At 29.5% G+C, this 24,659-nt stretch overlaps 3 protein-coding genes across 4 annotated transcripts; all 3 read left to right on the top strand.

Moving 5' to 3' along the window:
• Nucleotides 1-1,716: 1,716 nt before the first annotated feature.
• LOC105769594 (probable LL-diaminopimelate aminotransferase, chloroplastic) lies at nucleotides 1,717-4,205 on the top strand. Its single transcript, XM_012590332.2, has 10 exons — nucleotides 1,717-1,821; nucleotides 1,919-1,947; nucleotides 2,117-2,184; nucleotides 2,360-2,476; nucleotides 2,568-2,630; nucleotides 2,712-2,816; nucleotides 2,888-2,938; nucleotides 3,025-3,345; nucleotides 3,431-3,637; nucleotides 3,735-4,205. Exons 1-10 carry the CDS (start codon nucleotides 1,745-1,747, stop codon nucleotides 4,023-4,025), a joined length of 1,329 nt encoding a protein of 442 aa, XP_012445786.2. The 5' UTR covers nucleotides 1,717-1,744; the 3' UTR covers nucleotides 4,026-4,205.
• Nucleotides 4,206-4,428: 223 nt separating this feature from the next.
• Nucleotides 4,429-5,813, top strand: LOC105785114 (3-dehydrosphinganine reductase TSC10B). Of its 2 annotated transcripts, none has more exons than XM_012611052.2 (3): nucleotides 4,429-5,033; nucleotides 5,110-5,245; nucleotides 5,403-5,813. In XM_012611052.2, exons 1-3 carry the CDS (start codon nucleotides 4,521-4,523, stop codon nucleotides 5,708-5,710), a joined length of 957 nt encoding a protein of 318 aa, XP_012466506.1. In that variant the 5' UTR covers nucleotides 4,429-4,520; the 3' UTR covers nucleotides 5,711-5,813. The 2 variants fall into 2 exon arrangements, with proteins under 2 accessions (XP_012466506.1, XP_012466505.1); XM_012611051.2 differs by having other exon boundaries at nucleotides 5,110-5,257.
• Nucleotides 5,814-6,621: 808 nt separating this feature from the next.
• Nucleotides 6,622-8,189, top strand: LOC105769595 (3-dehydrosphinganine reductase TSC10A). The gene is made up of 3 exons (XM_012590334.2): nucleotides 6,622-7,279; nucleotides 7,526-7,673; nucleotides 7,770-8,189. The coding sequence occupies exons 1-3, from the start codon at nucleotides 6,767-6,769 to the stop codon at nucleotides 8,090-8,092; spliced, it is 984 nt and encodes a 327-aa protein (XP_012445788.2). The 5' UTR covers nucleotides 6,622-6,766; the 3' UTR covers nucleotides 8,093-8,189.
• The last annotated feature ends 16,470 nt before the right edge of the window (nucleotides 8,190-24,659 follow it).

Below are 24,659 nucleotides of genomic sequence, written 5' to 3'. Positions count from 1 at the left end.
TATTATATTATAAACTTTAGAAAATTAATTGGATTGAAGTTTTGAATGATTAAATCCGAGTGCGACTCATATTTTAAATAGACCTAAATTTATTTTTTTAGATATAATATATTTACGGAAATTCTCCCAAAATTTAGATGGAATTTCAGTTCCCATAAAAGAAGTCTATTTCATAGAGGCTGAGGCATTTAATTGTATAGTATCTAAGTTGGAGAATCGAGCAAGGCAAAGCAAAGTTTTTCCAGTCTCGTGAGTGAGAGAGATATATACAAAATTCCACACTGACACTGATGGAAGGTATAGTCTGAGTTAAAGGACAATCCTGGATGATAAGCTTATAAACTCGACATTCGTGTCTTGTTTCTCACCCCAAGCTGTTAATCTCCATTAATGGTTGAAATGAGGTTATTATATATATACATATATTATCACCAAAAATTTATGAAAGGTGAGATGCTTTTTTTCCATGTATGGTGTTTTTCAATTTCCATGCAAAACCTTCAATCCATTCACTAAAACCAATTCCCAATGTGTCTTTGAACGCATCAATGCAAAGTCAGCATCGTAATGGAAAACGTCCCACAGTCACAATTCAGCTGTCCCACGACTCCTTTTTAAGCAGCCACTGGCTGGCTCACCACTCAGCAGCTGACGGAGTCATGGTGCCTAAAAAAAAAGTGAATTAGCTTGTGCCATGTGGCTGAATCAACTTTCTTCTTAAATTAGTAGACTCAATTAACCATGCATGTAGTCTTATTAATGTTGCAATAGACTTTTTCTGGAAAAAAATTTTGATGCCTCGTTAAATAATGGGACATTACAAATCGTGGTAAGTTCAAGGAATCATCCAGGGTAGAAGTTTTTGCATTGGAAAAGCATGCTGTAGTGTGGAAATTTAATGTTGGGTTATGAATATTGAATATAATCCTTTAAATAAGATATAAAAATAATAATTTAAGTTATGATCATTTTAAAATATTTAATATTTAGATACCCATAAAATAACTTTATATCGCCAAATTTTAAAATATACAAATGATACTATACATTCATTTATATATAGTATTTTCTCTAAATTTAAAAACTTGAAATAAATAATTAAAAATTAGAAGAAGAGATAAAAGAAAAATTGAAAATAAATAAAAATAAAACCAACAATTAAAAATTAAATAAGAACCTTAAAAAACATTAATAGAACATTGAAAAATTATAGCCTGTATTATCAAACTTTGTTATTTGTTTAAAAGTTAATTTAAAAAAATAGGTTACACAAAAATTAAAAAAATATTAACTTTTGGAAAAAACTAAAAATAATTTAAAAATTGTAAAAAAGAAAAGATGTTTGTTTATTATTTAAAAAATTAATTATTTTAAATAATGCCATTAAAATTAATTTAAGTTAAAAAAATTAAATATAGATTTTTAAGATGATACTAATATAAGTTATACCCTAGAAAATTATTGGTATACAATATTATCTCTCGTGTTTTAGACAACATAAGTGGAAAATAGTATCTTCATGCAGTCAAATGGGTGGTGGCGTGAGCAGATTGATCACATTATGTTTTGTTTGTTTCCAGGAACCTCCACAGCAAATTCTGTTTCACATCCACAAATAGTGATGGTCCCCCATTGTTCATTGTTCTCAGTCGGTCACGATGTTAAGTATATATATCCATTGTAAATCCCATTAAACAATATCCCATAATCAAAAGCCCTTCACCCCAAATCTGGAACACACACAATGTATTATTCTCAGTTCTTATCCCGGGTTTGCATGCCTCATGCAGTGTTATTACAACCTAAAGAAAGTTGGAACAGGTTATTGACTATATTAATCAAATGTTTCTTATATACTATCATCTTTTTCAGTACTTTTGCTTCTGAATGACACTTTTATTTTCCGTGTAATTTACAGTTCAAAATCAAATGATGAAATCATAGTTGGTAAGTATTTATTTATTTTTTTCCCTCAAAATTTTGATGAATATGATTATCGGATATGAATATTTGCCAGATGTGAAAATGTTATGAAATTGTATTGTTTGAGAGTCTTATTCTCGTACTCGAAGTTATGTACTAATTAGCAAGTATGAATTCCATGTCATTATTGTAGGTCATTGCACGAAGGTCCCACGAAATTCGAACTTGGAGAAACTACGTAGTGGATATCTTTTTCCTGAGGTGGGATCATGGCCATGGGTGCATCTCAATTTATGTTAGCATGTTTATTTTCTCATATGCTCACGTCTGCATGAAATGCAGAAGTTGCAGTAGTATCAAATATGACTTAATGAAATCTCTAAAATTCTTCTTTAGACTTTTCCATGGCCTTACCTTTGGTATTTCCCTTATTTAGATATCCAGGCATGAATCTGAACACTTGCGGAAGAACCCAGATGCAAGCTTAATAAGACTTGGAATTGGCGATACAACACAGCCTATACCAGACACCATAACACTAGCAATGGCTGAGGTACTAACCAATTAGCCTTGTTGAACTTAAAAGTACTTCTCCATTTCTTCATGTTTTCAAACTTTTTTTTTCCTGGTTTATGAAATTGCAGCAAGTTCGTGGCCTATCAACGATTCAAGGTTATAGAGGATATGGAGCCGAACAAGGCAACATGGTAATTATGTCTTTTTTTTTTCTTTTTCTTTTCCCATGTAGCTAAGCTTAATGTGGAAAGATCTTCCTTTCTTTTTTGCAGCCATTAAGGAAGACAATTGCAGGAAAATTTTACCAGGATATGGGTATTAAAGCTAATGAGATTTTCGTATCGGACGGTGCACAATGCGACATTTCTCGCCTTCAGGTACCAGCCATTTCATACTCATTGTATCAGTCTATCATCTGAATACAAACGATTAACCACTCCATTTGCAGACGCTTCTAGGATCCAATGTTACAGTGGCTGTGCAGGACCCATCTTTCCCTGTAAGCTTATCAAGTCTTTCATTTAACCTTATTTTACTTGCACGCTATTTGCCACCACTTTGATGGGCCAAAATTTTTGGGGACAGGCCTATATTGATTCAAGTGTCCTGGTTGGTCAAGCTGGTGAGTTAGAAGAGGAAACAGGCAAGTATGGGAACATTATCTATATGAACTGCGGGCCTGAGAATAATTTCTTCCCTGATCTATCAACAATCCCAAGGACAGATATCATTTTCCTTTGTTCACCAAACAATCCCACGGGCCATGCTGCATCATGGCAGCAACTAAAGCAACTCGTAGAGTTCGCAAAGGCCAATGGATCAATCATAGTGCATGACTCTGCCTATGCTGCTTATATCAGAGATGGAAGCCCGAGGTCCATCTTTGCAGTTCCTGGAGCCAAAGAGGTAGGTTGGTCAGTTTTATTCGATCATCTTCGTTATCACCTAGATTTACTGCAATTTTTAACGTGAAGAAGGGTTGTCATTGCAGGTTGCCATTGAAATTTCATCCTTCTCCAAATTTGCTGGTTTTACAGGCGTCCGACTTGGCTGGACGGTGGTCCCTGAGGAGCTCTTGTACTCCAACGGCTTCCCTGTTATAAAGGATTTCAACCGCATTGTTTGCACTTGCTTTAATGGCGCATCAAATATTGCCCAGGCTGGAGGCCTTGCATGCCTTTCAACAGATGGTTATCAGGTACATAATTGGACCCTATGTTACTTAGATATCAAATAAAGTTATATTTAAATTTTTATATAGTAGTCTATATATATTGCTGTTACCATGGTTGCAGGACCTATGCAAGGTGATTGACTACTACATGGAGAATGCTAAAATACTGGTAGATGGATTTACATCACTTGGATGGAAGGTTTATGGTGGGAAGAATGCACCCTATATATGGGTACACTTTCCAGGAATGAGTTCCTGGAATGTATTCGCTGAAATTCTGAAGAAAACAAACATAGTGACAATTCCAGGGAGGGGATTTGGACCTGCGGGCGAAGAGTATATTAGAGTCAGTGCATTTGGTCAAAGACAAATTACTTTAGAAGCTTTAAGGCGGCTCAATTCCTTTCTATAAATGTTACCTCAAATATAAATTATAAGCAAGGGGAACATATATTAAATTTCCTTTTACTTGTCCTAATATATGTGTGTGGTAGCTACCAAAAGATATAATCAACTCCACTAGCAGCCACCACTTGCCTTTCCTCTTTTCTTTATTCTTGAAAATGAATCGGCTTCACCTTCTTTGCTCTTATTTCTATTGTATGATATCATGTAGTTGCATTATAAATTTATAAATAGAAAAAGAAGATGAATTCTTTTTTTAATTTTTGAAATGATAGTTAGTATTTGATTTTTAGGCATCCTGTTAGCACCCAAAGATCATCCAGTTTATTAAAGCTTAATTGATAGACTACAGTACAACAACACCAGCTTTCAGATTTATGCTCAAAACTTGAGGATTATTCCCGAATTCAAGGAAAAAGCGGTAAATAATGTTAGACCCCATATGGAGAGAGATGCTTGCTTAACCTTAATTATTTCTCTCCCTAAAACAAATTAAACTTCAATGGTGCTCTTCGGTCTTCTCCTCCTACCAATCCTTCTCCTCCTCCTCTACTTCATCGTTCGGCCGCGGCCCATTAACATACCTATTAAAAACCGACACGTTTTCATAACAGGCGGTTCAATGGGCATCGGGCTAGCCATAGCCAAACAAGCTGCATCGGAGGGAGCGCGTATTTCCCTCTTGGCTCGCTCCGTTGACCGGCTCCAAAAAGCAAAGGAATCAATCTGTCAAGCCTATGAAGTCGAGGTCTCGATCTTTAGTGCTGATGTTCGTGACTACGATGCCGTTGAGCGTGCGATAAAAGAGGCTGGCCCTATCGATGTTCTAGTAGTTAACCATGGGGTGTATTACCTTGAGGAGTTTGAGACCCAAGGACTAGATGTGATGAAGACGATGATAGACGTGAATCTGATGGGAAGCTTCAATGTCATCAAAGCAGCTTTGCCGTTAATGAAGGATAGAAAGGACAAGGGACCTGCCTCCATTGCTCTTATGTCTTCAATGGCCGGCCAGGTTTAATATAAACCAAATGAGATATTAGTCTTGTATGATTCTTATACTCATGACGTACAATATTTAATAAATATAGGCGGGTATATATGGTTTTGCGGCTTACTCAGCAACCAAATTTGGGCTCAGAGGACTAGCAGAGGCATTGCAACAGGAACTTTTGGTGAACAACATTCATCTCTCTATCATTTTCCCTCCCGTTACTGAAACTTCGGGTATTGAACAAGGTTTGGAATATATTTTTATTTTCTTTCAAATCATAGATTAACTTTTAATTTGTTTGCATTTGCCCCACCATAACTGTGTATATCGACAAGATTTTACTGTTATGAAGTTATAAAGTGGAGTTCATTTCTGTACTAACATTTGAAGCAAGGGAGAGAATGCCGGAAATCACCAAGATCATATTGGAGTCATCTCCTGGAATGAAAGCTGAAGAAGTTGGGAAGATAACAATACAAGGCATTAAATCAGGAAGTTTTAGCATACCGTGCAGGCTTGATGGACGAGCAGTGGCAATAGCTACAGCTGGTTTATCCCCTCAGACATCTTTCCTCATGGCATCTATTGAAGTGGTTTTTGCAGGTCTATTTCGCTTTGTAGCTCTGCTTTTGCAATGGAGAGGCTATGAGATTATAGAAAAATACAACTACTCGCATAAAAAACAGCAAGTGGAATAAATTTTAGATGAACGTCTCGCTATTGTTAATCAGTAGAAGCAACCTTACTCTGGTTAAAACAAAGACATAAAAATTAAATTAAAAAGTGTGCATTTTTGGTTTATATATGTCTATGTGTATGTATATGTTATAATTACTTTCAGATGGTTTCACTTGCAAAACTAGATTAGAGATCCATGTTAAAAAAGTAATTAGAGTTGGATTTTCATGGTAAAAAGATTATTCTAATAAGTAATTTTGAGAGTAATTATTTGTTCGGCCATAAATTCTATTATACGCCAGAAAATTCAATTTTTTCTTTTCTTTTTAATAAAATGGCGACACATTGACACATATTTTTACATTTTAGACGTTCAGAAAAGTAAAAGTAACACTCAAAAAGAAAAATAGAGAAAAAATAAAAGTACTGCATTTTTTTTAAAGGGGAAAAGAGAGAACAAGGGCGGTAGTGATAAATAAGGGAGAAAGGATAATGAGAAATTCAAACGCGTTGATCTGCTAGTTCTTTCTGATGAGAATTTTATCAAGCTAGTTTCATGAGGTTAGAACTTTAGTTTTTGTAAGCCGCGCTTCCTTAAGTGAAAACTTAATTTCAAATTCGCTTATAGAAAAGTCACAAGAAATACACACAAGGTGTTTGAGTAAATACTCTAGAAAAAGTATTTGATTCAATAACACAGTTTCAATTACATTAATGGCTGATATGAACTATTTTTAGAGAGGAAAAAAAATAAAATAAAGATAAAAGTAAATAAAAGAAAAAGAAATATAAACTGAAATTCACCTTGGACTGGATCTATTTGTTTTTTTTTTTAATCTATTTTTGCCCTTGATTTATATAGGTGTTCATACAAAGAAAAAACTCTCTAGCCGAAATATTATAGTTTTGGGTATTGGGAGTTTGGGCTAGGGCAAAATGGGTCTGTACATTCAGATTTATGCTTAAAACTTGCGTATTATTCCCGAATAGAAGGGGTAAATAATGTTAGACCCCATATGGAGAGAGATGCTTGCTTAACCTTAATTATTTCTCTCCCTAAAACAAATTAAACTTCAATGGTGCTCTTCGGTCTTCTCCTCCTACCAATCCTTCTCCTCCTCCTCTACTTCATCGTTCGGCCCCGGCCCATTAACATACCTATTAAAAACCGACACGTTTTCATAACAGGCGGTTCAATGGGCATCGGGCTAGCCATAGCCAAACAAGCTGCATCGGAGGGAGCGCGTATTTCCCTCTTGGCTCGTTCCGTTGACCAGCTCCAAAAAGCAAAGGAATCAATCTGTCAAGCCTATGAAGTCGAGGTCTCGATCTTTAGTGCCGATGTTCGTGACTACGATGCCGTTGAGCGTGCGATAAACGAGGCTGGCAGTATCGATGTTCTAGTAGTTAACCATGGGGTGTATTACCTTGAGGAGTTTGAGACCCAAGGACTAGATGTGATGAAGACGATGATAGACGTGAATCTGATGGGAAGCTTCAATGTCATCAAAGCAGCTTTGCCGTTGATGAAGGATAGAAAAGACAAGGAACCTGCCTCCATTGCTCTTATGTCTTCAATGGCCGGCCAGGTTTAGTTGTAGCTTAGTTGTTACGTTTTAGGTTTTAATACTAATAATCTTCTCTGTTATTATAATTTTTGCATAAATTCTATCCCCGTTCCATTTTCTTTTTCGAAATTTAAAAAAAAAACATTAAAACATTAAAAAAAAAGAGATATTAGCCTTGATTGGTTCTTATAATCATTTGGAAAAATAAAAAATATATATTTGAAGCTATTTTTAGCCATTTTAAGTGTGTTTATATAATAAATATAGGTGGGTACATATGGTTTTGCGGCTTATTCAGCCACTAAATTTGGGCTTAGAGGATTAGCAGAAGCATTGCAACAAGAAGTTTTGGAGAATAACATCCATCTTTCTTTAATTTCCCCTCCCGTGACTGAAACTCTGGGATTTGAACAAGGTTAGAGTTTTTTCTAATATAATTATTTTCTACAAAATAAATCAATTAATTAAAATTTTCATTGCATTAATTAACCATCCACGTGTGATTTTGAAGCAAGGAAAACAATGCCGGAAATCACCAAAATTATATCGAGCACATCTACGGAAATGAAAGCCGAAGAAGTTGGGAAGATAACAATACAAGGCATTAAATCAGGAAGTTTTATCATCCCCTGCAAGCTTGATGGGCGAGCACTGGCCATAGCTACAGCTGGTTTATCCCCTCAGAGATGTTTCATCATGGCGTCCCTTGAAGTGGTTTTTGTCGGTCTGTTTCGGTTTGTAGCTCTGTTTTTGCAATGGAATTGGTATGGGATTATAAAAAAAAAAAAAAGGAAATTCAAGAAAAAACCAGTAACGGCAAGTTTGATTCACTGAAATAAAATAGAGTTGTTATGTAATATTAATATAATAGAATATAGTTATAATAGAATAAAGTTGTAATCAATAATCAATTGCTTGGTTGAATGGAATGGAATAGTAATATAAAAAAATATTTTAAGTATATAATTATTGTTATTTTATTAAATTTTAATAGAATTATTACTAAATATAATTTAATAATATTTTTAATATAATTATTTTTATATTAAAATAATTAAAATATTTTTAATTTTTATATTAAAATATTTAAAATATTATATTTAAAGATTTAATATATTAAGATATTAATAATTCAATACTAAAAATTATAATAGATAATTTCTTTTACTTATGATCTCCCATTTATTCCTCTATTATCTTTTTCCAATGCTCTCCCCTGCCCCCTCATTAAAACATTAAAACATGACACACGAGTGAAAAAGTTTATATAATAAATATATTTGTAAAAATAATTTTAAAATTAAATGAGATTTTAGTTGAAATTGTGTTAAAATATTAAATATAAAATTATTTGTTGAAATCTCAAAGATTCTACATAAAATATAAAATGATAGTTCTTTAAATATATAAAAAGATAAAATTACCATCATAAAAATATTTATTATTTTATAAAAATATGTTGTTTAGAATAATTTTCTTTATGAGCTGAAACTCAGTCTAATCAACCGTTAAATAATAGTATAAATTATAGGTAAATTAGACTTTAGGTTATTAAATTATTAATCAATTTATATTTTGGTTATTCAACTTAAAAAATTTACAAAAAGATCATTAAATTTTTCGAAAGTTTTCATTAAGTTATTGGGCTATTAAGTTTTTCTTTTTAAAAAATTTTAGCTACCGAGCTCAAAACAATGATTTAACAATCCTTACCCATCGACAAGTAAAAGAACGTACTTTAGATCTAAGTCAATCTAATGGTCAATGTCAGATATCAGAGAAGAAAGTTATTTGGATTTTTGTTCACAAATTCTTGACGTTCAAAGTTGTTTTAAGAAAAAAGAACTTAAACTATAGAAGAAAAGATGAATGAGAGTTTTTAATTAGTGTAGGTGGTGCAAATAGAGTAGGCCTTACAACAATAATTTAAATAGTTTAGTAATTTAAATAAAAAATTTTAAATAATTTAATAATTATTTATAATTTTAAATTTAAATAATCAAAACATAAATTTATTAATAATTTAATCATTAGCCCAACAAGAGTACATTCCTAGGTTAACTGATTTTAAACGGAATCTTGCTAGTAGGACTTGTCTACTTTGTCAATTTAAAATTTTGGGGCCAATACCACGGTTAGTGGACTGACACGCGGAAAAGGAAAACAGAACATGCAACATATTTGCTGACGCACGCCAACTTCAGTTTTTTTCCGATTAACTTCTCCATATCACTTCAAATTCCTTTTTGAGTTGGAGTGTTGTCTTAGGGTGGGTTTGGATGGGCGGTGCGTTTACTTGTGGTTAGTTTAAAAATAGCGGTGGCGGTGAGATTAGATATTATAGCGATATTGTAGTTTGAGACAAAAAGTAAGTTAAACGCACTGTACCGCACCCAATCGCCCATCCAAACCCACACTTAAAGTAAGTTTCCAATATTTTTTAAACCAGATTCGGTTAGTCTAGCGATTTATTGGTTTGATCATAAAATTATTAAAATATTAAAAAATCTAGTTTAATTAGTTTAATCATTGGTTCAATCAAATTTTATTTGGTTTGACTGTTAGTTCAATTAGTTTTTTATTCGGTTCAATCATGTTATTTCAATTCTACATTTAATTGGTTCAAAAGCACTCTATAAAAACACTAAAAGCAGTTAGAGATTAATTAAGGATTAAATTGAACATATCATAAAATTTTGGGTAAAATTGTGAAATTTGTAAAGCAAGAGACAAAACCGTAAAATCTAAAAAACAAGGTAAAACTGTAGAATCTAAAAAATAAGGGTAAAACCATAAAATCTAAAAAATAGGAGACACACGGCCGTGTGACTGGACATTGTGGAAAGTCCTTGACCGTGTGGAGGAGGTACACGACCGTGTGGCTAGGTCGTGCAATAGACTAAGGCCGTGTGAGAATCGAAAAACTTAGGGTTTCAGGACAACACGGTCGTATGAGGGGTCATATGGTCCACAAGTGTGGCCTACACTCCCGTGTGACCCTAATCCTAGGCACGATTTGCCCCAATTCACTTGTAAAAGAACACACACTTGTCTTTGGGATCTCGAACAACATCACTCTCATTCAGATCTAGTCTAGGGTACTTAAATTGAGTCATTCAAACGATATTTATGCAAGAATTGATAACGGATTCCAAGATTTAAACAAGATTATCAAGAGTTTCGACAAAATTCACAATGGATAGTAATCGAATTGAAAGATTAGTGAGATCCAATTCTATTTTATAATTTACGAGTTATTGCAGATTGAAATGAGAGTACTTACCTAACTTTTGATGACAATATAGGATGCGATTGTCGGAACTTACGAAACTGGTGAAGAAAATGAGTTAATGAAAATTGATTTTGAGTCGGGATAACAAAATAATTCTCAGCAAAAAAAGATGTAAAGTTTAATAAAAGAAAAGGGAAAATAAGAGAAAAGGAAAAATATAAAAAGGAGAGGAAAATTCCTATTTAGGGTTGGAAAGAAATTAAATCTATGTTTAATCAGAAAATATTTGAGTAAATATTTAGAGTTTGAAAATCCTAAGGGGTTGCATGGTAATTTTTCCTTTTCTGTCAAAATTAAAAGAATATGAAAGGGGAGGGCAGGGAAAAAGTGATTATTAAGCTATGCCCACACTTGGTTATTTCTATTCCATTTAATATATATTTAAGTATGGTTTTAATCATACTTTGTTGAAAAAATAAAAATAAAAAAGAAATGAGAGAGTTGTGATTTAAACTTAAAGACATCTAAGAAATATACAAACTACTTAACTATTAAGCCTACTACTTCTTTTTACTTATTTATTACAACTAACGCCCTATATTTTAGGATGTGACAATAATCCGTTGAAGCAGCTACTAACTGTGATGTAGGAGGATAGGAATTGTTACACTATAGCTCGAGAAATTGTGCTATAAACTTTCCTGCTCAATTTTTCACTTTTTCGCCAATTTTTTAAAATGCAAATTACTATTAATGCTAATTGCGTAATATTAATACTAAACCTGTGTCAATCAACTTTTGTTGTTTTTGATATAACAAATTAAAATGCAAATGTGAATATAAAGTTACCTAAACGAATAGATTTTTTTCTAAATAGATTCTTGAATATTAAACGTTCAATACACATTTAATGCCATTGAATTAAATATGGTTTTTTTATCTTAATTCACCTTTATTTTAAATAATAATTTTAATATATATTTATCATAATATAAAATCATAATTTTAAAAATTAAAAATTTGTATTAGTTTGTTATTATTTTTAAATATTAGTATTGTTGAAATGCTATAAAATTTTAACTAATATATACAATCAAACTCGTGGATCATTAAAATTTGCCTCAGTAGAATAAATATTATTTTGATAAATTATTAGTTTTCATTAAAAATAAAGTATTAGTTTAAATATGTATTGATAATGTATTATAATTCCATTTATTTAATTAATATTGATAAAATTAAAATTTTAATTATTTGACACTCTAAAAATAAATTTATTATTAAATAATTGATTAAAATACTTACCATTAATAATAATTGCAAATATTTGAAAACTATAATATTTAAATTTTTTGAATATCTTATTAAGTGAATGTCCATAACAATCAAGATAAAGTTTTGATGTACTTTAAATTATAATAGTTATTAGAATTAGATCTCTACTTCTTTTATACTTCTTATGCCTATAAATAGAGACTCGATGAAGCATTGTAAACCATCTATTTGATTAATAAAGTACATTCTCTATTGCTTTCATATTTTATTTTTCTTTATTCTCCTCATCTCTCTTTATTTTATAACACGTTATCAGCACGATGATTCTCTATCTTTTTCTTTTAAAATCTTTCGAAATCGTCCCCCAAATCCAATTCTTATTTCATCTTAAACTTTCACCCTTACAACTTCATTTTCAGGATGTTGAAAGATTTAATCTCATAATGGATCATGGTGATGACGATGATGTTAAAGATCTTCAGGTATATTTTACTATATTTTATTTATTATATCATGTTTATTATAATTGGAGACTAATCATGACAATATGAATAGATAGATTTTAATTTAAAATCCACGTATGTTTGCGATGGTGATTATGAAACAAAGAATCTATTGGGACGTTTTAAGTTCGTCCTAGTAAATCTATCGCATTCCTCGAAGTGAATGTAAACATAAAGAAAATAAAATATATACTCATGGACCACTTAAAATGGGAACATAGTAATAAATAAGAGAACAATGAGAGTTCTCAAGATAAATTTTCAAAGGGTAAAGAAAACTTTTGTTATCAACGTGATATGAAAAGATTATTTGCCACATATGTGGCTATTTTGTTCCTGTTAATATTTTTTGAGGAAGATATGAAAATGTAGTAATGAATTCTATTATTACAGATAGAAAATATTTAACTTATTTGGTACTGAAACAAATAAATATTATTCTAATATTTGATAGTACAAAATTAGTTGAAAGCTCCAAAAGAGCTAATATATCACTATCTAAAAAGCACAAAATTTGTGATGGTTAATGCATTACTTTTAAAAGTTATTTGTAATGGATCTTATATTGAGATTGTGAATGAGAAAAATATTATATTTCATATGAATAAAAAAGGGATTGGGTTATTAATTTATATTTATTTTATAATCTTTGTAATATTCTTTTGTTATCATCCCTATTAAAGGGTTGAAAGTAAAATATTTGACTGTGAAAGATCTACTTATGAGAGATAGAATATGATAATTCTATCTAAAGCTTATTATGGTTGGATGCATCTAAAGTTGCAAGTTTTTTAAAAAACTGTGAGTATAACTCTACAGTATTCAGAATAAGTTCTCAATTAAAATTACACGGTAAAATATTACTAATGAGAACTTGCAAGAGAGAAAACTTATGTATGAAAAGTCATTGGTTATGTACTTATTGTACACCTGAAAAATAAGATCCACTCTCAAAGTTTGCTATTAATAGATTCTTGGGCATTTGAAGATTTTGGAATATTTCGACACGAATATTGAATATAATTATTTGAAAATTATATTTATTGACTTGGTGGCATTATAGACTCCACATTGATTTAGACATTTCCATTAGTAAATGTCACAATAGTAATTATATGTGGATACAAATTAAAAGGAATGATAATAAAATTATCAATTTGTTACAATTTAGTACAATTGAAACACGTGTTAAAGTAAACCAGAAGTGTACTAATACAAATGCATTTACTACTTGGCGTGACTAGTTAGACCATCCTGGATCGTATATGATGCAAAAATTAATTGATAATTCATATGGACATCCATTAAAGAACCAGAAGATTCTTTAATTTAAAAGAATTCTCATATGTTGTTTGTTCTCAATGAAAATTAATTATTAGAAACTCACTAGCTAAAGTTGAGATTTAATGTCTTGCATGTCTGAAACAAATATGGGCCCATTCATCCACCATGTGGATAGTTTTGATATTATATGATTTTGATAGATGCATCTACAAAATAATCACATATGTGTTATCAATTTTTAACCTGTCGTTTGCAAGATTGCTTGTTTAAATGATTAATTTCATATTATGCAATTAAAACAATTCATCTTGCTAATGTTAGTGAGTTTACATCTCAAGTTTTCAATGATTATTGCATGTCAATTGGGATAAAAGTTGAACATCCTATAGCTCATGTTCACACACAAAATGATTATCTAAATTGTTTATCAAATGCCTCCAACTAATAGCTAAATTATTACTTATGAGAACTAAACTTTCTATTTCATCATGAGATTATGTTGATTTATATGTTGTACGCATCAAGTCAATAAGTTATAAATACTCTCATTACAATTGGTTTTTTTATCAAGAGATAAATATTTCTCATCTTTGAATATTGTAAGTGCGTATATGTTCCAATTGCTCCACCACGACACACAAAGATGAGTGAATCCTCAAACAAAGTTGGAAATATATATTAATTACAAGTTTCTTTATATTTTTAGATGTTTTGAATGTATTCGAGATTCAATCATGACATAATTTGTGATTACAAATTTGATTCGATAGTTTTCCCGACATTAGAGGGAGAGAAATAATAACTTGTAATGAGTTAGGGGGAGAGTAATTTGAACCAGAAGTTCAATAAGGATAACTCATTACAAGTTAACTGTAGATGTATTTACAAACTTAATGAGAATAACCAATTGTTATATATCATCTAATATTTTAATTTGAATCAAAGTCTCAGTAGGACAATCAGTTAGAATAAATAATAGATTGATCAGTTCCAAAGATGAAAATTCTTTTAGATAGTCATATAGTGAAGGCGGGTGCTCCAAAAGAGACCCAAGACATAACTAATAAGTAAAACTTTAGAAGAGGTTCAGGTATCTGAAACAGAATTTTAAAATAATGAAAATAAAAAATCTTGATAAGTTATGTCTGTTCAAGAAAATGTGAAATTGAATAATAAAAGTGGTCGACAATGATTTTGCATGCAATATTATTATTGAAATAATGAAATAAAAGGAGGATCTTGAATAAATCTATTGAGAAATACAAATATGGAATAAATTGATCAAAATAGAAAGACGCAACTCAAGTACAATTAAATTCGTGGAGTTTTTGGACCAGTAGTCCAAATATCTAAAGGTATAAAACCAATGAAGGTGCAATTGAAGTAGTTTTGCAAAAGCGGAATATGAAGTTTTTCGATAAGTCCTGGCATTGATTATGAAAAGATATAATATTCTTTTGTGGTGGATGCAATAACCTTTAGATATATTATTAAACTGACAATTCATAAAAGATTTAACTTGCGTCTAATGGTTATTGTTACAAACTTTTATGGATCACTATATAGTAAAGTTTATATTAAAATCCTTGAAGGATTTAGGATGCTAGAAACATATTAAATTCTAGAAATTGTTTATTTATATGAATTGAAATAATTTAAAAATATGAGGTAAATTTAACTTAGTGAATAGTAGTTGGAGGAGGATTATAAAGTGATCCAAAATACCCATTTGTGTTTTTATAAAAGAATCGTGATTAAAATTTGTTATGATTATTGTTGAATCTCTGAAGAGATTAAAATATATTTCCCAAATTTCCCTCACTCATGACTTTTAAAAGAATGGTAATATAAATGTTTAGCAAATACATTCAAATAGTCATTTGAAAAACTAGTATTCAAGATTGAATACGTAGAATATGAGAAAATATGTGATGTTTTCATAAGGGAGAGTAAATATGCGTTACACTCTTTTTCCCTTAATTGAGGTTTTGTGCCATTGGGTTTTCCTGATAAGATTTTTAATGAGTTAACATATTATGCGTATTATAGATTGTGTACTCTTTTTCCTTCATTAAGTTTTTATCTCACAGAGTTTTTCCTTATAAGATTTTAACGAGGCACATTATCTACCAATGGACATCCAATGGGGAGTTTTATGAATATCTTATTAAGTGGATGTCCATCATGATCAAGATAAAATTTTGGGGTACTTTAAATTCTAATAGTTATTAGAATTAAATCTCTACTTCTTTTATACTTCTTATGCCTATAAATAGAGACTCGATGAAACATTGTAAATCATCCATTTGATTAATAAAGTACATTCTCTATTGCTTTCATATTTTCTTTATTCTTTATTCTCTTCATCTCTCTTTATTTTATAACAAAATTATTTATTATCTTTACCAAATTATTTATGATTTTTTGTCAAAAACAAACTTTATAAGTTTAATTTATAATTAATACAGAACAATTTTGTAAAATAAAAATAGAAATATATGAACATAAATGGAAACTTGTCATAAACACTCCAAAGTATTTTTTTCCTTTTATGTTTAAAAATTGTCCAAAAAGTTACATGTTTTTACTTTTTAACAGATAGAAAATATTATTTAAAAAAATGTATATTACTTTTTATATTCCTATAAACACTTTAATAAATTTGAAAGTTAAAACCGTTTAAAAATTATTTTAATGTTGTTAATATTTTGAAAATATTTTAAATTAACATGTTTAAAATTTTAAAGAGTATAACAAAAAAGAATTTATTAGAAATATATCGAATATCTGAATTTCTATTTTATACATGAGCAATATTCAAATAGAATTTAAAGAAAATGGATGCGATAAGACAGAAAAAACAGAAAAAGGTTTCATTTTGATTGCTTGATATTCCTAGTTAGAAAGATTTATTACTGACGAGCCACAGCAATTGCACCTATCAAAGCAACTAAAAGAATTATTGAAATGAATTCAAATGGAAGAAAAAAATCGGTTGCTAAATGAATTCCAATTTGTTGACTATATTATATTTAAAAATGTTTTCATTAAAATTTTTAATAGAATTTAAGAAAGAATAAAATTTTAACAAACATATTTAAAACAACTTTAAAACTTTTTGAAATTATTAGAAATTTTACTTAAATGTTTAAAATGATTAAAATATGTTTAAAACATACTACAAATTTTCAATTAAAATTATAGAAATTTAAAACTATTAAAATTTTATTTTCAAAATATTTAAAACTATTTATATTAATCTTCTTTCAATAAAATAGTTTTTTTCGAAAAGAATTAATTTAAATTTAAAATGTATATAAAATATTATACAAATAATTATATTTAGAATAAAATTGAACCAGTTTATATATTATTTATATAAACATTTTTATTATTTTAAAAATAAACTAATATCTATTTAAAATATCATCATAAATATTATTTTGACTGATGTATATAATCTGGGTATCCAAACTAGTTAATATTTAAAAGAATATGTTCAATTCAATTCTCACATTAAATATTCACATTTCCAAAATATTAAAAAAAGGGAAGAGAAAAATCGACACTTTCCCAGAAATTACAGCAATAAAAGAAAAAAATTTCAACAATGTCAGGCAATGGATTTCCTTGGCCAGCAAGTCAAATTAAAGACTTATCGACCCCACAATGGAAGTTTCGCCAATCTCCCCCACAGCTGCCTATAAAATCGCCTGCTTTCAAACACGAAGCGTAGCAAAATATCTCATCAGCCTAAACTACTGTTTTTTTTTTTTTTTAAATTTTAAATCAGTCACCATGGCAACGACTGGTCTTGGAGCTAGTCTCGCAGAAGTTTATGTGATGCGATCTCTCCATAAGCAGAAATTGAAGAAAATGGAGATCAAGGAACAGCAGGAGGCAAAGATTGACGATAAGGTTTTTGACGAAAAGAAAATTCTTGCAGCTACTGGCTGTTTCTCCTTCTGGGTGTCTACCAAAACCCATTCTGCAAAGGTTTCTTCCGATGATTCTACGGAAAAACCTGTTTAAAAACCAATTATTGGATGAAAAAAAGTTGCCTCGGGGAATACGTTGGGTAGCGTTTTACAGCATGTTTGGTTGATTTGATTTTTTGGTTCTTTGATCTTTTAGGCTGAAACTATTATGGCCACGGAAAGACCGTTTAGCTCGATTTAAGTAGTTGGATTAGCCAAGTATGGGATTGTGTACCCTTCTTATTCTTTTTTGTGTAAAAAAAAAAATGGACACTATGAAAAGCAATATTACTCGATTTTTTTTGTTTACATGTACATATTTAGCAATTTATTTATTTCATGAGTTTATATTAAGTATTATATTATTAAGAGTTATTTAATTCATTATCGATGTTAAAAGGTGACACATAATTAAAGATGTTGAATTATCGAAGCTAGTTAAATTTATGCATAATATTAATATCAAATATAATTGCTTAAGCCTCAAATATCAACATTAAATTTTGTTCAAATTTGTTTATCCAAGCTCATTTATGTCATGCATATTTTAAAAAAATTATATATATTTTACCACCATTATATACATTTTTTATTAAATTTCTAAATATAAATATTACATGTACAATATAATTAAAATATAAATACATGTTGAAGCAACCATAAAATATAATCAATTTATTACAACATGAATGAATTAAAAACTAAAACAATTTACTATTCTTAATGTTGTTATTCATAAAATAAAAATAAAAACTAAAACATTTTAGGACTAAAACTCACACATGGCACCCATGTACAAACGAATTAAGAATCGAAACAATCTAGACTAAAACCCCTCATATGGGATGAGTTTTAAATTTAAGTATTCAAGACCCAAGACCTTCGTCTTTGCCAATCGTACCAAGACAAACATAAACAATTTTTCCCACACAATATAAACAACATATCACACTTTTTAATATTTACATTATAGTATAATATTTAAAATTTCATATGATTTAAATTAATGATATATAAAATAAACAATAAGTTATAAATTTGGTCATTTATGTATTATTTAAATTACATTTTGATCACTAAACTTTAAAAAGTTATGATAAGATCACTAATATTATTGATTTGTTATATTTTGATCATTGAACCGTTAACGATATAACGATTGATATGACATGTTATATAATCATTTTAAACAAAATTTAATTCCAAATACGAAAGTAATCTTTATATATATATATTTTCGTTTTAAGTAATTTAGATTTTTTTTTAACTTTTCTTTTTAATTTTACTTCCTTCTTTCTTTCTTTTTCTCCCTTGTCTATTTCATAACTGTCGAAACTATTTTTTTATGTAAAAGGGTCAACTTTTTGTTTAAAAAACGAAAATGGAGTCGTCACCAATCCTTTTTATTTAGGTGTAATCGGATCACCTCATAATTTAATCATTTTAATAAAAGTTTAAATTTACTAGAATGACAATTTTTGGTCTAGAAAACACAGAAAATGGGTTCGGGAGTCGGTTACGCATGAGGAAGGATTAGCACCCTCGATACGCCCAAAATTGGTACCTAGTTGATTACTTAGTGTTTTTAGTGTTGAAATTTGAAAATTTGAAAAGAAATTTAAAAATACGATCCCTTTTTTATTAATGTTTTAAAAACGCTTGAGTAAATTGAAACAAATATTAAAGACCCTTTCGTCTCGAGATAACAAAATGTCACATCCCGTAAGTTAGGACACGACACATTGAACCTTTGAGAATGAGCTTGCCTTTATTTTTATTTAAAACTTATGTATTTTAATCTCAAAAAGGATATTCGGTTGTTTAGGTTCAACTAGAAAATTGAAGCATCGTAAGTTAGGATACGATTTCTCGAATTTCTAAAAACGAAACGTTGCCTTATTTTGAAAATTTTCCTTCTTTAAATTTGAGTAAGAATTAATGTAATATTTGATAAAATATATGTTTAATTTATTCGAACGTCATGTAAAGCGAACAAATATTTTTAAACATAATGTATAATGCAATAATAACTAAATAATGTATAATAACTATATGGGTAAAATATTTAAAAGATAAATAATAAATAATGGAATACAATAATAATGATGTGATTATAATAATAACACCAAATATTAATACCAATAATTATATTAACTACTATTTTAATACTAAAAAATATAAAAGCGAATTAAACACTAATAATAATGATAATAATAAAATAATGAAATGTATAAATAAAGGAATAAATAATAATATAAATTCTAAATACAAGAAAAGTAAAGAAATAGATAAATTAATGAATGTATAAATAAATAAAACAGAACAAAAAAAAAAAGAATAAATAAATAAATGAAAGCTTGAAATTAAGCGAATAAAAGATTAAATTGAGATTAAAATAAAGTTTGGAGTCTAAATTATAATAAAATAGATGAATAAACATAAAAGGGACTAGATCGAAATTTAAATGGGATTTAAAAGCATAAATTACAAAAAAAAGGAAAAAAAGGTAAAGGACCAACTAAAATGCACTGAAAAAGGGCGAGGACCAGGTGGGAAATTATTCCCAGTCCTATGAACGCACCATTTCAGTATGGACCAAAGTGAAACAAAAGTGAAATTATACCTCAAAATTAAAGAAGGAAAAAAACTAGCGAGGGCTAAATTGCAAAGTGCCTCAAAGCGGAAGGACGGCATGCCCAAATAGCCCATTCACCTCAAGAACACACGGATCCCATCTGCGTGGGTCGGGTCTCGGGTCGGCCCCCCTCAAAACGGCGTCGTTTTGAGCATTTGAGGGGGGATGAAACGACACCGTTTCATTTGGGTTATTTAAGCCAAAGTTTTTTTAATAATTTTCATTTTAACCCTCTTTAAAAAAAAACAGAAATCTGCTCTCCCCTTTCTCTGAAATTTCCCACGGTTCGGCCATGGTCACCGCCGTAGCGCCGTCGTGGCTCCGCCGTGAGCGGTGGTCGGAGCCGTAAAAAATCGGGTTTTTAGCCCCTTTTAAAGCGGATCTGAAGGTCAAGCCTTCCTGGTCCAGAAAATTAAAAAGAAAAGGACCCTCCGCCCACTATTAAACCCACTCGGCGATGGAGAAAGAATCTCCGGCGATGTGGTCGGGGCGTTTAGGTGAGTCTTTTCTTCCCTTTTTTTATTTTTATTATTTGTATGTAAAAAATAAAAAAAAATAAAACAACAAGAGAATCAAACAAGAAATTAAAAACGAAAGTAAAAAAAATCACCTTTGCAATCTTTTTTCTATTATTTATTTATTTTTTTGTGTTCGTAAAAAAATTACAAAGATGAGATTTAGGTTTTTATAGTCGGATACAACTGTTCCATTTATTGCTCGCATGCTTCTTTTTTTGTTGTTGCATTTAATTTTTTTGCAGGTGTCAGACGAGCATGGTGATGGCGTGTAGCGGTGGTGGTGCGCGTGAGGAGCCTGGTGTGCATGCGGCAGCGGTTGGGGGTGCTGCACCTAGGGTTAGGGAGTTGGGTTTTTTTGCTAAAATGTTTAAGTTGTGGGCCAATCGAGCCTCTAGGGTTTTTTTATTATTGGGCACTTGGGCTTGTAATTTTTTTGGACTATGGACTGTTTATTTTTTTATTTTGGGTTTTATTTATTTAGTTTTGGGCCCGGGCAAAAATGGGTCGTTACAATAACCTTAGCTATTATTCAATCAGGAAGATAATCTATAATTCAATTAAGGGTTTTGTGAATAAATAAAAAAAATATATAAATGCACATAATTTATATAACATAAATTTATTTAAATATTAAAATTTACATAAAGATATATATAATTTGTAGTTATGATTATCTGATATAAATATATGTGTCTAATTATGAATTTCATTCCTCTCCTTTAATAAGTTAATTCCTCTACTTTAATTTATTAAAATTTGATCCTCATATAAATTAACAGTTCCACAATTTTATGTAAGGAATTAGAAAAAAAAAGTCAACAATGTATATACGAAAAGTTAGCAAAAATCAACATTTCACGTTTGTGTTTATCAAAGTTAGATTAACTTTTCAATTTTAATAAAATATGAGGACCAAATTCCGATAAGGACTAACTTATGAGTTTTAGTAAGATAAAGGGATAAAACTAAAAATTGGACCTAAAAAAAATGTAAACTATAAATATACAAAAATCACGTCAAATATTGACATATTCAAAACATAAAAAACAAAATCCACACTTTCTCAGAACTTATTGCACAAAAAGAAGGAGTTCAACAATGTCAGCGAATGGATTTCCTTGGCCAGCAAGCCAAATTGAAGACTTATCGACTATCGACCCAACAATGAAAGCTTCGCCCATCTGCCCCCCCAGCTGCCTATAAATTTCCCAGTTTCAATAGTTCTGGAAACATCATTCCTTTCCTAATAGCGTGCTTTCAAACACAAAGCCTAGTGAAATATCGCATCGACCTAAAAAAGCTTTTTTTTTTATCAGTCTATCAATGGCAACTGTTAGTCTTGGAGCTAATTTCGCTGAAGCTTACGTGATGCGATCTCTTCATAAGGAGAAAATGAAGAAAATGAAGGAAATGGAGAAGAGACAGCAGGAGGCAAAGGGTGATGATAAGGTGTTTGATGAAAGGAAAATCCCAGCAGCTACTGGTTGTTTCCCCTTCTGGGTGTCTAAGAAAACCCCTTCTGCCAAGGTTGCTTCTGATAATGCTACAGGAAAACCTGTTTAGGAACCAAATATGGGAGGGCAAAAAATGGTCTCGGACAACACCTTGTTTTATTGATGTTTAGTTGATTTATTTAATTTATTTATTTATTATCAAAGGGAAAGACCATTTGGCTAAATTGTGTGGCCTTGTGATTCTTATTTGTTTGGTTGATATTTTTTGGTTAAGTTCGGATTTATGTGATGAAGAACTCAAGTTTATGTGCCCTTCTCATTCTTATTTCAACCAATAATGGACACAACATGAAAAGCAAGATTACTCCAAAATTTTTGTTTATGCATCTAATATTTTTTTTATTAGTTTATACTAAATATAATATTATTTAGGCGTTATTAAAAGAAAAGAGAATTCTTCTTTCGGAAATCCAAATGAGTTTTCATTGAATAAAAAAATTAAAATGAAATTTTAATCCAAAAAGGAAAATAAAAGATAATAAAAAATTTCCAAAAAAAAAAAAAGTTAAGGAAAATAAAAACATCAAAACAGTCAATTTGAGTTACTTCAAGCCTTACATAATAATTTATTAGGGGAATTGGGTATCACTATTCTTAGGAGAGTTTAAAGAATCATGAGTATTCAACATGTTTTCTGAGAGGATAATCATGTCGCAGACTGAGTAGGACGCCTTGGAAGTTTTGAATCAAGATAAAGTGAGTGGTGCAATTAACCAACTTAATTCGATGTGATTTTTGTTTAATTGTTTATTTCACAAAAAAAACCTTCTTTACTATATTTTTTATTGCATTTTAGCTTTTTTACTAGAAAATTGAGTAAATTAACCTTTATACATTAGATAAGTAAGCAAAATAGCCCTCCATTAAAATGTGGTGTTTATATGTGAGTTATAATAACAAATTTAGCTCTCAACCTTTACACAATTTATTCAATTTGAACCTTACTCTTTTATTGGAAGTAAATTAAAATTTTTGAAACTAATAAAGCTAAAGGATAAAAAAGCCTAACAAATTAAAAAAAACTCAATTAAGCCCTTTTAAATATTTAAACAATTTTAAAAATTATAAAAGAATTTATAAAAATTTCATAAAAATTAAATTTATACAATTTTATTAAAAATAACAATATCAATCCAATAAAAAAATATGGGTCAAATTTAAAAAAAATTATAACTGTTAGATATTAATGGGCCAGCATTGTTATTTTTAATAAAAAACTATAATTTTAAAAATTTTATAAATTTTGTTTATAATTTTATGATTTTTAATATTTTTTAAAATTTTAAAGACCTTAATTGATTTTTTAATTTGTTATTAATGACTTTTTGACTTTTTAGCCTTATTAATTTAAATAATTTCTAATTTATTTCCAATAAAAGAATAGGGTGAAATTGAATAAATGTATAAAGGTTGAGGTTAAATGTGAAACGTTTTCGATGTTGATATTTATAAACATTTTTTAACGAAGGATGTGTTAAAAGATTCAAATATTATGAATTTGAATAATATTTGAATGATATGAGTTGTTGTTTTCTATACTTTTTCACTCAGAATCTTGTCATTTGGCTGTGAATAATATTAAATTACTTTCCTTCTAAGCTTAAAAGTTTTAAAATTCACTGTTTTTGCGGGTAAATGTATTAGGAACCTGTATTCTATTTTATACTCTCGATTGAAAAACTAAATAAGTTATTTTTATATATTTTGAAATGTCTCGTACTTTATAAATGTTAAGGGGGTATGTTAAAATTATTTTTTATGGGTAAATTATAAAATGGCCACTCAATTATGCCTTTTGTTCTATTTTAGTTACTCAACTATTAATTTTTGATTTAATCACTACTTTTGAAATTAAATATTTTAGTCATTTTGAGCTTATGTGGGCTTTTATTTTTATTATTTTAGTAGCAAAATTTGCCCTATAATATTTACACATTCTATCAATTTGATCCTAAATTTAAAAATTCAACAAATTTAGCCTTCAATGCTTATAAAATTTGTCATTTTAGTTCTAATTCTAAAACGATTAATAAATTTGGCCCTCAATACTTACAAACCTGTCAATTTAGTCCTAACTCTAAAAATTTAAAAATCATTTTTAACCCTTTATAACTCATTGTCTAACCCATGAGCGATATTAGATTTTATCCCGACTTTTTGAAGTTTTTTTTGTAAGTGACTTGGAAGAGGGTACCTTTTATTTATTTATTTTAATATCTCACATGAGTTAGCCAATGGGTTCTAAAGGGCTAACAATGAATTTTTATTATTTTTAATTTTAGAGTTAGGACTAAATTGATAGATTTCAGTAAATGTTGAGGGTCAAATTTATTAAATTTTTAGAATTAGAACTAAAATGACAAAATTTGTACACATTGAAGGCTAAATTTATTATATTTAGGATCAAATTGATAGGATGTGAAAACATTAGAAGGTTAATTTTGTTACTAGACTAATAAAATA

The sequence above is a fragment of the Gossypium raimondii genome, chromosome 5, assembly GCF_025698545.1.
Source record: "Gossypium raimondii isolate GPD5lz chromosome 5, ASM2569854v1, whole genome shotgun sequence".
NCBI classification, from domain to species: domain Eukaryota; kingdom Viridiplantae; phylum Streptophyta; class Magnoliopsida; order Malvales; family Malvaceae; genus Gossypium; species Gossypium raimondii.
Note: the sequence above shows the minus strand (reverse complement) of the source record. Positions and strands in the feature narration are given on the sequence as shown.

Excerpts from the sequence above, each read along its gene's own strand:
- LOC105769594 (XM_012590332.2), top strand. The coding sequence starts at position 1,745 with ATGTATTATTCTCAGTTCTTATCCCGGGTTTGCATGCCTCATGCAGTG. Across the intron at positions 2,185-2,359 it reads GTGGATATCTTTTTCCTGAG|ATATCCAGGCATGAATCTGA; the intron begins GTGGGATCATGG and ends TCCCTTATTTAG. Across the intron at positions 2,631-2,711 it reads GAGCCGAACAAGGCAACATG|CCATTAAGGAAGACAATTGC; the intron begins GTAATTATGTCT and ends TCTTTTTTGCAG.
- LOC105785114 (XM_012611051.2), top strand. The coding sequence starts at position 4,521 with ATGGTGCTCTTCGGTCTTCTCCTCCTACCAATCCTTCTCCTCCTCCTC. Across the intron at positions 5,034-5,109 it reads TGTCTTCAATGGCCGGCCAG|GCGGGTATATATGGTTTTGC; the intron begins GTTTAATATAAA and ends TAATAAATATAG. Across the intron at positions 5,258-5,402 it reads AACTTCGGGTATTGAACAAG|CAAGGGAGAGAATGCCGGAA; the intron begins GTTTGGAATATA and ends TAACATTTGAAG.
- LOC105769595 (XM_012590334.2), top strand. The coding sequence starts at position 6,767 with ATGGTGCTCTTCGGTCTTCTCCTCCTACCAATCCTTCTCCTCCTCCTC. Across the intron at positions 7,280-7,525 it reads TGTCTTCAATGGCCGGCCAG|GTGGGTACATATGGTTTTGC; the intron begins GTTTAGTTGTAG and ends TAATAAATATAG. Across the intron at positions 7,674-7,769 it reads AACTCTGGGATTTGAACAAG|CAAGGAAAACAATGCCGGAA; the intron begins GTTAGAGTTTTT and ends GTGATTTTGAAG.